This window comes from Eurytemora carolleeae, unplaced genomic scaffold (genome assembly GCF_000591075.1).
Source record: "Eurytemora carolleeae unplaced genomic scaffold, Eaff_2.0 scaffold1373, whole genome shotgun sequence".
NCBI classification, from domain to species: Eukaryota; Metazoa; Arthropoda; class Copepoda; order Calanoida; family Temoridae; genus Eurytemora; species Eurytemora carolleeae.
This window is the reverse complement of record NW_019397383.1, coordinates 51,519-66,608: the sequence shown is the minus strand read 5'-3', so window position 1 is coordinate 66,608 and position 15,090 is coordinate 51,519. Positions and strand designations below refer to the sequence as shown.

At 33.3% G+C, this 15,090-nt stretch overlaps 1 protein-coding gene across 1 annotated transcript in view; it reads left to right on the top strand.

Moving 5' to 3' along the window:
• LOC111713995 (A-kinase anchor protein 17A) overlaps positions 1–15,090 on the top strand; it is a 21,224-nt gene that overhangs the window by 500 nt on the left and 5,634 nt on the right. Inside the window, exons 2-12 of the mRNA XM_023488994.1 lie at positions 264–372; positions 704–761; positions 994–1,111; positions 2,962–3,078; positions 4,602–4,679; positions 5,097–5,195; positions 5,437–5,585; positions 10,493–10,576; positions 11,472–11,540; positions 12,003–12,090; positions 14,941–15,004. Coding sequence (XP_023344762.1) covers positions 264–372; positions 704–761; positions 994–1,111; positions 2,962–3,078; positions 4,602–4,679; positions 5,097–5,195; positions 5,437–5,585; positions 10,493–10,576; positions 11,472–11,540; positions 12,003–12,090; positions 14,941–15,004 — 1,033 coding nt within the window. The remainder of the gene's footprint in view (positions 1–263; positions 373–703; positions 762–993; positions 1,112–2,961; positions 3,079–4,601; positions 4,680–5,096; positions 5,196–5,436; positions 5,586–10,492; positions 10,577–11,471; positions 11,541–12,002; positions 12,091–14,940; positions 15,005–15,090) is intronic.

The window sequence follows — 15,090 nt, the reverse complement described above, 5'->3', positions numbered from 1 at the left end:
GATTGGTTTCTTGATTGGTTTCTTGATTGGTTTCTTGATTGGTTTCTTGATTGGTTTCTTGATTGGTTTCTTGATTGGTTTCTTGATTGGTTTCTTAAATGGTTTCTTGATTGGTTTCTTGATTGGTTTTTTGATTGATTATTTGATAATTTTAACGATCAATTTAGGTTAATAAATTGACCCTGTAGTCTAATTGATTGATTGATCAGATTGATTAACTGATTGGTCAATACATTATTTAAACATTTGATTGGTTAATGTAGGTATCTAAATCGTCCCTGGAGTTTGTAAGGTTTGAGGCTGAGATAGAAAACTATTCCAGCATGGAAAATGTTCTCGCTAAGCTGGATATGAGAACAATCAAACTCTCAGGTTAGAAATACTAAAATAACAAATCAGGGTTATAATAAGAGAGCACTGGTTAGGATCTGGAGCCTGATTCAGATCTAAGTACCAACATTTTAGAACCCTGGTTCCCGGTAGCAAATATGTGCGGCGGAAACACAGATTCGGATCCAAATGATGTAACAACCAAAACAAAGAATATAACTTGGTGCTCTCAAAATTAACAACTAATAAAATATCATTTGACCTTCCTAATCATTGATTGAAAAACAATCCTTACATATAATTAGCAAGAAAAGAAAATATGGAAATTAGGTTTTGCAATGTGACATACTGGACTACCGTATTTTAATTTCAGGATTCACTGAACTATTGAAGATCCGAGCTGCTGAGTCAAAAACTCCATTCCCCACCAGGTAAGTTTGTTTTAAAGTAAGAACATTTTTTCATATTCGTCATTGTGCCAACTATTCAGTCAGTTCTGAGCAGTCAATCGGGCATTAGCCTTTTTGGTCAATTGGTCAATTGGTCACCAAGCTAGCCGGTCATTTTTTCCTGATGTAGCTTGTAAATTCATGACTGAGAACACGGTAATCCGGCTATTGAGTTTGCCGGCAAATCTGCGAGAACTTTAAAATCTTTTCCTAGGGCTGACTGGGACGAGTTCTTCCGTGATAACAAAGACATGAACGAGATGAAAGCCGGAGAGCGACCTGATACTCTTCATCTTCAAAACCTTCCGGTCAAATGGTTCCTGCAATTACAGGTACGTGATTAGAGTAAATTCAGATAGATAGGGGTTCTGAAGTATAAGCGGAATCAGGAAGGTGTTGATTTTAAAAACATTGCTCACCCTTACTCACACAATGGCGTTAATATGAAGACCGTAAAGCATGAAGCATGTATAGTCAATTAAAAAAAAGTACGCAGAGTCCTGTTTCCTCTCAGCTTTCTATAGACTCATTGACAAGGTTTGAAAAACCCCCGGGTTTTTTCTTAAAAGAACCAGCCCAATGGGTTTTATTATTTTTTTTTTGTGTGGGTTTTATTGGTTTTTTTGGGTTTATTTTTAGGGTTTTTTTAATTTGAAAGGAGTTGAAACCTCCTAACTAATTCATTATAATAAGACTATTTAAGCAATAGGTCAACTTAATAGCTATGAAAAATGATAATATTGTTGTGATAATAGGCTAAAATCATATATAAATACTCTTCAAATATAATAATATCACCTCCCGTCTTTAAAGGGGAAATAATGCAAGTTTTTATATTAAAGTTCTATGAATTTCAGACTATTTCTATTTTCTCACTTTGATATATATTTCTGATTGGGGGTGGTGCTACTCATATTTATCGGTAGATACTTTTATGCTTAAGAAGGAAGACCACTGTTAAGTACCGAAAAACTTCAGATCACTCACACATAAGACTGTTAATTTATTCTATCGAAACATATTTAGAAATCTAATGAGAAAAGAATAATGTGTCTGTTTTAGTACTGTAAACTCCCTAAAAATCAATACAGTTAATAATAGACCTTATTTTTTGAAGAGTTTTTAATTTAAGAGTAAAAAAGGGCAATATTTAGAAAAATTCTATTAAAAAAAAAAAAACAATAAACCCCATAAAAGCCATCTTACAGGTGAGTAGAAGAATGCTTATATGCCAAGGGGGAGGGGGTTCCATCTAGTCCAGCCAGGAAATGGGAGGGAAGGGGTGTGGGAGATTTGAACGCTCTTGGTACCTGGTACATAGTTGGAGACTGGAGTTTTTGAAAACTCCAGCGGAATAGAATTAAAAGGACCTGCAACTAAAAGTTGTATACTGGTTTTTGCAAATATTTGCAATATTCTTTGCTAAACTTAATCTGCTTCTGATTTAGTCAGTTATACGAAAAGTAGCAATTCAGGAAGTGTGCCTTTGGACTCAGGCATATAGTATTATAAAGCCCGGTTTTGACCTAAATGGAGGGCTATGAGCATCTAGGAAAAGTCAGTAAATATTAACAGCCTCAGATCAATACTTTTTGTGTTTAAGTTGAATTAAGTGTAAAGACTGTCTGTTCTGAAAACTGACTGAAGTTTCGGCATGTTTCGTTTCCTGCCATTAACTGTAATTACTAATTATTATTATTATAAAGATTTATTCACACACAAAGATAAAAATACATATATAATGGTATAGTTTAAATTTGTTTAAATCAATTTTTGAATATATAGCTTTACAAAAGAAAAAAGAAAAATATGCAAAATTATGCACAAATAGACAACATTGATCATTACTCATTACATAACATATTTATCATTTCATTTATTACGTAATCATCGAAACCTTCAACATATAAATTATTGTGACTGTTATAATTCGTTTTCACATGTATTGTTTATGACTAGAAATCAAATTTGATTTGATTTGATTTGATTTGGCAGCTCTTCTTCTAAATTCTTTGAATACAGTGTTATCCCAAATCACTGGAATAATTTTCATGTTCATTCTGTTTTACACTAAAATTAAATGTCTTTTTGTTTTTTTGAAAAGAAAAACTTTAATTTACGAGGCATTGACAGATATTTATTCATTATTATGACGGTTACTACTTAATGCTAATTGTTCTAGGATAAGTCTGGAGTGGTTCCTGATAAACCATCAGAGTTTGTTTTAAAGAAAGCTTTTAGTTCATTTGGAGATATTAGACTCGTAGATATTCCAATGCTGGATCCTTACAGAAACAAGGTAACTTCATGGGCTTATAGAGGAATTGTTCCACAGAAACAAGGTAACTTCAGGGTCTTGTAGAGGAATTGGTCCACAGAAACAAGGTAACTTCAGGGTCTTTAGAGGAATTGGTCCACAGAAACAAGGTAACTTCAGGGTCTTATAGAGGAATTGGTCCACAGAAACAAGGTAACTTCAGGGGCTTATAGAGGAATTGGTCCAAACGGAGGAGGGAGCTGATAATTTTAGCCCCTCCCCCCCTCGAAAGCCCGAGCCGTATATAAGGCTCAACAACAGCTTAGACCCGAGTCGTATTTTCTTGAATTTTTTAAATCGCCGGCTCTGAAAGAGGGTCAAAACAAAGATTTAGTTTGTTATACGAAACGTATTAATTCAGGTTGTGTGCCTATGGACTCAGGCATTTAGTATAAAAGCCCGATTTTAGACCTAAATGGAGGGCTATGAGAATCTAGGAAAAGTCATTTTTTAACAGCTTCAGATCAATACTTTTTGAGTGTCTGTACTGAAAACTGACTGGAAAAAAAATCGGCTTCTTTCGTTTCCTGTCAGTAACTGTAATTGTGATTGTAATAATCCGTTTTTACATGTATTGTTTATGGTTAGAAATAAAATTTGATTTGATTTGAAACTGCAACTTTTTTTCTTCATTCTTTGAATAGAGTTTTATCTAAAAAACACTGGAATAATTTTCATGTTCATTCTGTTTTATGAATATATATATAAATATAAATAAAATAAAAATCCCGGCAAGAACTTTTTCGCCCTTAATAATACCAATTACAATTACATAAATAGATAATTCAAACTCAATACATCAGAGAGAAAAACATAAGTTTCAANCTGGAGTGGTTCCTGATAAACCATCAGAGTTTGTTTTAAAGAAAGCTTTTAGTTCATTTGGAGATATTAGACTCGTAGATATTCCAATGCTGGACCCTTACAGAAACAAGGTAACTTCATGGGCTTATAGAGGAATTGGTCCACAGAAAAAAGGTAACTTCAGGGTCTTATAGAGCAATTGGTCCACAGAAACAAGGTAACTTCAGGGTCTTGAGAGGAATTGGTCCACAGAAACAAGGTAACTTCAGGGTCTTATAGAGGAATTGGTCCACAGAAACAAGGTAACTTCAAGGGCTTATAGAGAAATTGGTCCAAACGGAGGAGGGAGCTGATAATTTTAGCCCCTCCCCCCCCCTTGTCAACAAAAATACTTAGTGTCAAAACTGAAATAATCAACATTTCTGAAATTACGAGTCTCTCAGAGCAATTTTATTTTTATTTAAACTTACTTCAAATTAGGCTTACAGTCCCTTTAATCTTCACTTGTTACGTTTACATCATGATTTAATTTATCATTGAAATGAATTTTTATCTTCATTTTCGTGGGCTTTTCAATTTTATTGATTTTTTATCCAAAGCACAAATATTAAAAAGTTGTGGGATTTTTATTTTAAATTCATATTATAAGAAAATTACTAAAATTCTTTAAATTAATTTTCCAACTATTTTCTCTTATTTAGATGGCGAATACTATCTCAGGAATCAAAACTTTTAGTTTTGGTGAAGATTTGGTTTTCCAGGCGTATGTTCAATTCAAGGTAATGTTTTTTCTATTTTTCAATGTTTTTAGGATAAAATTTATAATTGAAAACTTAAACCTTTAAACAACATGACTGTCAATTTTCCAAAAAGCAAATCAAAAACTTTTTTTAACCTGAACATAAATTTAATGAAACCCTTTGAAAAAGACTAAGAGGGGCTTTACTATTTTGTGCCCTTTGAATTTATCTCATTATTGAGATTAAATTAAGTATAACAATTAGCTAATTGATAATTGGAATTAAATTAAATAGGGTGCCGCATGAAATTTTTTATTTTTAACCTTTATTTATAAAAATTGAATGAGTGAAATGACCTCTTTCTTTTCTTTTTCCATGAACTTTTCAAGGGGGGTGGGGGTGAGGACAAATATTCACCCCTGTTATAATATTGTATTCAATGGTTTGTTTATCTAGGAATATATTGGATTTGTAAAGTGTATGAATGCCCTGAAAGGGATGAAACTATGTTACAAAGACAGGGATTCTAGCAAGGCGTGGACTGCGAATATTAAGGTTATATCTTTATAAAATCAAGAAATTTTGGGTGCTTGGCACCCATCTGCCAATTGCTTATCTTACAGCTTCCAACCTTTTTCTATGTTTTTTATTTCAATAGTAAGTTTTGCATATTAACCCCTATTTTTTGCAAATATATTTTGAATTGACCATGTCTAAATGGAATTTTATCAACTGTTGATCCATAAAAAACTTACCAAGTCAATGAAGATAAGTAAACTCTTTACTCATTGTTTAGGTTGATTTTGATCGATCCAAGCATCTAGCTGAGAGCACGATCAAGGCTCGGAAGGAGGAGAGGGAGAGGTTGGTGAAGGAGGAGGTGGACAGGATGGAGAAGGAGAAAAGGAATGCGAGATTAGAGCATCTCCAGAAGAAGGAACAGATGTAAGTATTAAAGAAACTGTCAATGTAACCTTCCACTTGAGAACCGTTTTTTAAGGTTTCACACGTTTTTTTTTTGGGCTCAGTGGGGTATTTTAGGGGGTCCAGAATGGGATTGGGTTTTAACAGTGTTTTTTGATGTTATATTACATTAAACATTTGCTGGATGACAATTTTAAAGAAATTGTGTTGTATATGGAAGTTTGTTTTAAATGAGAAATTGTCTATAATGAATTTTAAATTAAATTTGTTCTGTTATTAACTATTCTTGCAAATTTTTATAAAAGGTGAAATCATGAAGACGCTAATGTATCTTATATAAGTTATATAAAGTTTGAATCTCTTTTTGTTTGTCCGATCAAAACTCAGGAACTCCTTGACAGATTTTTCTAAAACTCTGATGGGAAACTTGGGAATGCTCTTACTTTGGGTATGGTCGAAATTTAGTTTTCCACTTAAAATTGATCAAGTGCTGGCGGGAGTAACTATGTACCCTAGGCAACACTGGATTCTCAATCTAGTAGACCATCAGAGTTTGTTTTAAAGAAAGCTTTTAGTTTTTAATCCCCACAAGCTTTCCCTGGCCAGGGGATACTTCTGGTTGTTGGCAAACCAATTAAACCCATTGGTTGGATGGTATCTGACAACCATGTTAGTTGAAGCAAGATTATTTACTGGGATTCATAGTGGTCCCGATCGGAACAGCCAGTGCTTCAGGATCATGTCCATTTTATATGCTTGTTCCAGCAGCACTTCTTTAGAGGCATTGTCACCCCTTAAGATTCCAGTTAGGGTTGCTTTGCTACTCCGGACCTTTCTTTCCTGTCATAAGGGCTTGTAATCCTGTTGCTATTACAACGTTCTACTAATCTTCTGTTCTCATCATGTGCTGATCTTATCAAAACTTTTCCTGAAATTTGTCTGACATACTGTTAACCACTCTATGTTTTTCTTGATCTTGTTGCTTATCCTGATGTTGATTGTTATCTTGCTCTCTATGCTTCTCTTGATCTTGATGCTTCTCCTGTTTTTATGCTTCTCTTAATCTTGATGCTTATTCTCTTGATCTTGATGCTTCTCTTGATCTCAATGCTTTCTTGACTCATGTTGTGTATAGCAGACAGATATCCGGCAAACTTCTGCCTCTCCTCAGTTATTTCCTCTGAATCCCCTTCTAGATCTGTTGCAAATATTATCTCCATGTTTACTTCATTGTATAGCTGGTATTCTACATTCATCTTATCTTATGAAATGCCAGAACCGAAAAGTTTTCCTGGAATATTTTGATAACTTCCTTTTTTTTGTGTTTCATTCTGGTTTAATATCTCATTTCATCTATCTGGAGATTTTCATGAATAAACTTCCTCTTTTTCTCTTTGATTTTGTAAAGGATTTATTGTTTCCACTATTGTTTGATCTTCATCATCATGATTCTTCATGTTTATAGCTTGTATACTGCCTGACAAATTCTAAGCATTTTCTGGAAGTTCTAATTCCTGGCCAGCTTCTTTTTCTTCTGGTAGCATGGATCCTACAACCCCCTTGTCTTTCCCTTTCTCCTCTACTCGTATCTTAGCAAATTTACCACTTCCAGTAGGGATGGACAATGTTACAATGATAAATCTTGACTTTGTTTAAGTATTATTTAATTTACTGAAACATGAGATGAAATTATCTGGTGCTATCTCAGTTGGACTAATGGTTGAATGGACTAACTCTCGATTTTACTTAAGTCAGCTGTTCACTTACCGAATTTGTTCTTTAGCCTAAAGTAAATAAGATTTAACTTGGCTTATAATCATTATTATTTAAGTGCAATTTCATTAATTTTTTTCTGAAATATGAATTCTGCTAAAAAATGAGTGTTTTAAAACAATGCTAATCTTCTTTTTTTACCAACCCCTTATTTTTGGAAAGCCAAATATTATTTAGATTTTTTTAAGGCTTATGTTCAAAATAATTATCATCCTTGCATAAAGGCGCTAACTCATCTAAACAGCTTCAATTTGTAATGTTTAAAAATAAATTATTAACTACTAGCTGAAAATTTTAATTTTTGAAAAAAAAAAATTTTGAAATTTTTTAGCATATTAAACCTCCGGCCACCCATGAGTGTCCACAAAAAATTTCACCCCATTTGGTCCAGCCATTTGGCCAGCTATAGACAACATATATGTATATACAAATGTCTTGTTTTATTAAATAGATTTGTTTGACTAAATTTGATAATGTTAGACTTTTCTGTGTATGAGGATTGAATTATGGATCAATAATAACCTAATTTAAATAATCTGAATATAAATTCAAAGTATGTTAAATCCTTTTTTATTCCCGATATGGTGTTGTAAAAAAGGAATTTAACATTAGTCAGATTGTCAGTAGTCCAATTGATATAGCATCTCCGACATTGAATGAATTAAATGTCATCCTCTATCTCACAACATCTTCCTCTGAGGAATTTGCTATTTGCACAGTGTGTTACTCAATATTCTATCTATATGAGCTTAATCTTTTTATCCTTAAACCAGAGCTTTCTCTTCATCACTCAACATGTTTTCCACTTGATTTAACCAATTTAGATGACTCGATCTTTTTCTCCTTAACTATAGCTTTCTCTTCTCCTTTAGCATGGCTTTCTCATCTTCTTTAATCAATGCATTTTCTTTTTCATCCCTCAGGACTTCCTCTTCATCATCCATCTTATTCATATTGTTCAAACTCAGGATCTCTTTCCAATTCTTCACTTCTGGTTTCCGAGTAACTCAGGATTGAATCTATTGGAAATGTTTCTCAAGTCAGTTTAATTCTTTTCCCATGATTAACATCATTCAATTCCAGGGTTTTCAGACATACATTGTTAGAATCCTTCCCTGAAAAAAACCGTATCCATTATTATCTTCTTGATAACCTCTTTAATATCCATCCTGGGTTCCGCCATTTGCCCGGATCCTTGATGCTGTTGTTCATCTCACCCTCCAGAGTCTTGCCTCTCACTTCTGCCATCACATGATATCTGTTCTTCTTTTCCCAAGTTATAGAAAGAAACTGGTTTCCTGTTTGTATTTCTTGTAATCCCGTTCGAATTCTTCTCCTTCCAGTCTTTAAAGAACCTCTTTAATTCATCTTTCCACTCAGAGTACTGCGTCTCACTTCTGCAATCATGTGATATCTGTTCTTCTTTTCTTAAATTATCGCAGGAAATTGGATCCCTGTTAATATTTCCTGTTTTCAACATCTTATCAGCTCACTTGCAGTTTTCCATTGTCTCAAAACTATCTGTATATGTAGTCTTTAACTTAATCATGGGATAGCTGGTGGTCAAGAACTGGCTTAATCTCATTTTGATGCTACAGCTCCTTAGGCATAATAAACAGGCATGTTCCCTACAAATTATGCATCATAAAGTCCCATAGCATTTCATCTTTGAATTCTACCAGGCTCCTCTCGTCTGGAGCGAATGCTTGTATCCATAACCTCCTATTGTCAGTATAATGTTTGTTTTTTTCTTTACCTCTTTCCTGTTTCCTGTCTAGGTATTCCTGTTTCTGGCAATTACCTCTTGTCAGTATTATATTCTCTGGTATCATCACCATTTTCCTGTTTCCTGTCAAGGTATTCCTGTTTCTGACCTTCCTCGTATTTTTCTTGTGAGAACCTTTTCAACATCTCTGGAGTGGCATTTATCTAAGGTTCATAAATCATCCCACTGCTGCCACCACTTTTGTAGCAAAGGCATTACTCCAATAAGTTTTCTTAATATGTATCGCACAGATACAACTCAATCTTAAACTTAATGTTTCTCAATTATCTGTATATATCTTTCAAGGTAAAACTCGATCTGACACTTTGTTCTCATACACGAGACAAAGGATCTTGTTCAACATTAAATTGTAGTCAAACCAATGTACATAGTACTCAGAAATCAACAAACGTAATACATGATAATGATAAGGACCGATAGGTTTTACGTAGTTAAATTCATGAACGTAATTAGGGTATAATGTTATCACATAATACATATAGGGATGTCCAGGTTTACAAATATGGGGTTTACTGCGATAATTATTATAGGATCCAAATCTGGATCACCTGGTGGTGGTAGGCGGTGATGCGGATTTTTGTCATAAACATTTCTTAGAGATTTACTGTTTTTTATAAACAGGGAATAAGTATCAAAATAATTTTACTTCTTCTTGACCATTTAAAAAAAATTTATAATCTTTTTTATTTAGCAGTTTAAATTTTATTTTTTTGATCAAAAGTTTTTTGGTTGTAGATTTTGGTTGATATTCTTCCGCATATTTTTTTGTATCGAATCCAAGAAGCCAAACTTTGTGGATCCTAAGCACTGGTTTTTAGATTGCCTTCTGTTTGGCTGAAATATACTAGTTGACAAGCACTCAATTACTGAAAGTTTAGGGACCCCTTTTTGGCTTCTTTGAATCACTTTCAGTGGCTTGATCATTCTAGTTGCAATTATATCGCATTTTATTTGACCTTTAGTGTTGCGGTTTAGTCGGCTATAGGTAACATACATGTATTCATACATGCAATTTGCACACACACATTTATATAAATACAGTTGGAACCAAAAACTGTGGAATAGAAAGACGACTTTTAGACTATTTTATGTTGTTAAAAAGTCCAATGAACAATGAACATGAGACACAGGAAGTGTGCAGTGCGCTCAAACCATTTCACTTAAATTGTGATTTTTGAAACATGCTAAATTTTTTGGTTTTAACATTAAACAGTTAAATATTATGTCGTCTTCCTACTCCAAAGTTTGATGGTTCTCACTGTTTATATTTCTCTTTAAATGTGCTGCTTATATACAAGATTGCATTGAAGGTATTGTTGGTGATCTGCATGCATAATTTCTTTAAATAAAAGAAATTAAACTTGTTTAGTAAACTGTTGGAGGCAGAGGAGCGAGAACAGAAAGAAAAGAAAGCTGCCAAATCTCTTGTTGCGGAACAGAGACGACTAGCTAGGTAGTTTCTAAGTCTCTGCACTTCTTAGCTCGTAAAGCCCTTAAAGAGAAACCATTTAATAAAATTGGAATTGCCAATTTTAAGAATAAAAACTAAGAAAATCTTCATCATTTTGCTCAGATAAAGGTTTGATGGGTTTCATTGAGAATCGGTAACTTTAAAATTTAAAGGTATAAGTTGGCTAGTTGGATTAAAAAAAAATTCAATTACTTCAGGAATTTTATTATACTTGTACTTTGCCAAATTTGTTACACAGGAATAGACATCAAATAAGACCTTAAGAAAACTTTATTTTGATGTTGGAATGTACCTGCATATTTGCCAAAAAAAATTCTTTCATCAATAGAAATGATTTTCTTTAGAAAAGAGATTTACGGGATAATGTATAAATCTTTGTACTATTGAGAAAATCAAAAGTTGTCAAAATGACACTAAATAATTTTTACCGCCTTTTGACCAACATTACCAACCTATGATTCCCCCAACAGAGGGAGGTAAAGTTACTTAACGTTCCTTTGGACAGTTTGGTAACATTACCACCGGCTCTGCGAAGTTTTCAGGGAAAAAATTGCGCATTTTCATCTCAAAAGACAATATTATTTCTTTGGGAAGTTAAAAATTTTACTTAACCAAGGGTTCTCTTAACTTCCCTGTAAAGTAGTTGTAAATAATTAAACTTCATGCTTTAAAAAAATATAATTTAATATAATTTTTATATTATTTTATCATTTTTATATAATTTTCACATAATTTTACACTATTTTTTTTTCATCATTTGTATATAATTTTAACATCATTCTTTATCATTTGTATACCAATTTATATCATTTTATATCATTTTTTATCATTATATATATTTTTATATAATTTTTATATAATTACAATTTTGTACAAGGGAGGAGAAAAGAAAGAATAGAAGACTCAAGAAAACGGGCCTTACTGAAGAGGAAGAAATGGCTTACAGGTATATTTAGAACGCATTTCTAACTATTTTATGTACTCTTCTTTACTTGATAGTACAGTGCAAGGGTTTTTCCGATGACCTTCACAGGAAAAACTTGAAAATGTATATTGTGGGGGAAATACGATTATTTGTTATTTTTTTTTTTTAATATGAATAGAATTGAGAATTAGTGGCATTTTTAGATTTTGACCAAAAATACACAATAATACTTGAGGAAGTAGTACGTCTGGAAACATAAAAAGATTTTTTTTATTTAGAATCATTTTTAACAATTTATTATTTTTAATTTTTAGTTATATAATTGGATACATTTAATACAGAAAAATTCTTATTAGATTATTCTTCTTATCAGTTGATCAGGCTTGAAAGTACAGGCAGGGGGGGGGGGGCTCGGGGGCATACGGGTGGGTTGTGTAGGGTTGTGTTTTTTTTTTTAATCAACATCTGAAAACTTAAATTTAGAATCGGAGCAGAGGAGAGGAAGTTGATTCTAGCACAGAGGAAATTGGAGAGCATTCGTATCCTTGACGAACTGATAAGCAGGGCCAAGGTGATCCTCATCCTCCTCAACCAGGACCCTTCCGGGACCTGTCTCGGGGGATTCATACATTTTTAATCTAGGGGTCCATAAAATTTCACACAAACTCACACGATCCTAAACAGTAGTCCAGGGACCAGATTTTATGAATAGCAAGCAGCAGCTGAACCGCGTGGACTAAGTTAGACGATTAACCGACATAGGGTCAAATCCAATATTGTAAAACTACCTAGGGTCAAATGGCCAAAACCGCAACCAAAGGTAAAACGACAAAGGGGTCCAAAAGTGCGACACACAGGCAAACTTTTTGAGAGACGGCTCAAACCAAAGTAAGATCAGAGACAGCATATTGTTTAACATATTAAAGGAGAAAGATGAAAGAAATATTTTTGTCATTTTGACCCTTATGTCGTTTTACCCGTTGTCATTTTTGTGACCCTTGGTCGTTTCATCCTATGTCGGTGCGCCGGGTTAAACTGAAGAGAAGTATTCAACTTGGTTCTGGTATTTATAAAATCTGGTTCCAGGGCGTGCAATCGCCATAAAATTGGAATTTGGAAGTACAAAAATGTCAGATCATTTTGCGATGGGGTGTGTATTTTAATAAAGATGTAATTAAAAATCCGAATTAAGAAATTCACCATTTTTTACTAGCTTCTATCAGGATCAGAAATTGAATTTTTTGGACCCAATGGAATGCTTTAATCATGATGCGCCTAATGATATTTATAACAATAGAAGAAACTTCGTCAAGTCAAGGTTTTGAATCAGTCTTTGGAGTCTTTTTAGGAGTTGTAAAATTCACATTATTCAGGCATGCATTTTGTTTATAATTATTTTGACAATTTTTGAGTATGGAAATTTTATTCCATATTTTGTTCCACTTTATATTATAAAATGCTTTCTACTTGAAACATTTGCTCCTCCTACAACTGTTAAGATGATAAGAAGACTTTTAGAAAATTTACCTCGAGCTTTGGGTTGGAAATCCTACACAAAGGAATTTGCAAATAATAAATATAATATAAAGGGGGAATGTGCTATCTTACAACTCTAAGATTAAAGCCCCAGAAAGTATAAGAATGATTTTGCAAAGACTTTGTCGTAAGTTGCTGCTCTGAGGAGTTATGTGCGGAAATTACCGCTTATCGAAATTCTGAATGGCAAGTTTTAGTGGACATTAGTGATTAGTCGGTGGACGATTTTACTTAGCAGAAGGAATAGCAGATGCTTCCGCTCAGTGAAATTATAGACAGAAGCTTTCACTAAGTGAAAGAACCGCTGAAAGCTTCTACTAAGCGACTTTTTAATGGAAGCTTCTGTTAAGCAGAATTATAGATGGAAGCTTCCGCCTAATAAAAGGACAGCTGAAAACTTCTGCTAATCGAGTTTTAGCGGAGGCTTTGGCTCCGGTAGGCGGAATTATAGATGAAACCGTTGCTTAGGGAAAAAACTGGTGGAAACTTATGCTCAGCAGATATATTGACGAATCCTTTACTCAGCCGTTATGCTGTCAAAAACCAAAAGAGAGAGTGAATATGAACTGTAGTGACCTAAATGTGATACAAATGGTCTACCGTTAAAACATTTGGAGGGTTTGTCCTAAAAAAATCTTAACAAATTTGTTCTTGTAATATCTATTTTCACTTAAAATGAGTTTGTTTTTCAAAAAATTATTTAGCAGCGAGAAACTTAACTTACAAATTATATTTTAATCGTTTAGTTTTTTCAAAGTAAAAAAGGACATTCCTGTTGATAAAGCAATTTGGAGAAGATAACATTGAAAACACATACGAAGCTGTTTCAACAGGTTGACCCCTCTGCAACTTACAGTGTTTTGTAGTGCTTAAGCCAAAACAGTGAAATACAAAAACATCTAAAGTGAACAATATCAAACGGTGATTAGACTTTAGACACTAGATTTTAGAATAGACACTGATCTTTAATAGTTCAAGTGAACATTAATATCAGAGGGAAGGTCCAGTTCATGTTAAATCCTAAACTTATGTTCTTTCTGGTCAAAATCAAAACGTTAAGTTTTTGGTCAAACATTTTGATATTTTTGAAATTGAACTGATCTGGACTTTTCTGATATCAAACTGGGAGTTGAAGGAATCAGTTCGCAATGAAATCTCAAGAAAGCCTGAATTTTCCAGATTAGGATTCTTAATTCATACAAATAGTATGGAACTAGCTAGATATCCATATTCCATATAATCCATAACCATACGCCATAAATACCATCATTTTTATTCATCCTTGTACCATCTCACAGTCTCTATTGAATTTTCAAAATCAAGATCTGAAACATGTGTTGAGAATAAAACCCGTCCCTAAAAAAAGCATAGACAACTTCTGGGGTGGAAAATTTCAAAAGAGGGGGAATGGGTTTTTTGAAAGAAAATATACACTTTGACCATGTACATTGTACATGCTAGAGCAATTCTAAAACATGGTTTTAAACTCTACCTCGCCAGAGTCATTAAATCACTTTATTTAAAAGTGCACTACAATAATTCACACTAATAAAAAATTCTTAGAAATTTTGAAAACTATCTGTTGTCTTTTTTTAAGAAAGCTGGTTATGTTTGACTAGTTCTGTAAAGAAAATGGCAAAGAATGTCGAAATTTTATGATTGGTTTTGATTGATGACATATTTTAAAATTAGATTTACACTCTTTCAACATTTAAATTTTACTGTTCACTGGTTGAAAGTAATGCATGATAAAAAGAAAAAAATATTTTATAAGGTTCATTTTGATAATTATTATCGAAAAGATGGTTTTGCATCGATGAAGCTTGAACAGTAAATGTTAAGGATAATGCAAGTAATTAAGAATATTTTGTTAACCCTATCCCAGGGTCTAGGTAAAATCAAGCCAGCTCTGCAGAATAAGACTCCAGCAGTCCAGGAGTCATCATCAGGTAGGCTAGGCAATAGGCATTGATAATTCGTCTTTGATCTACGAGGCATTCATTTTTATATTGTTTCAGGAATATATTCCCCCCCC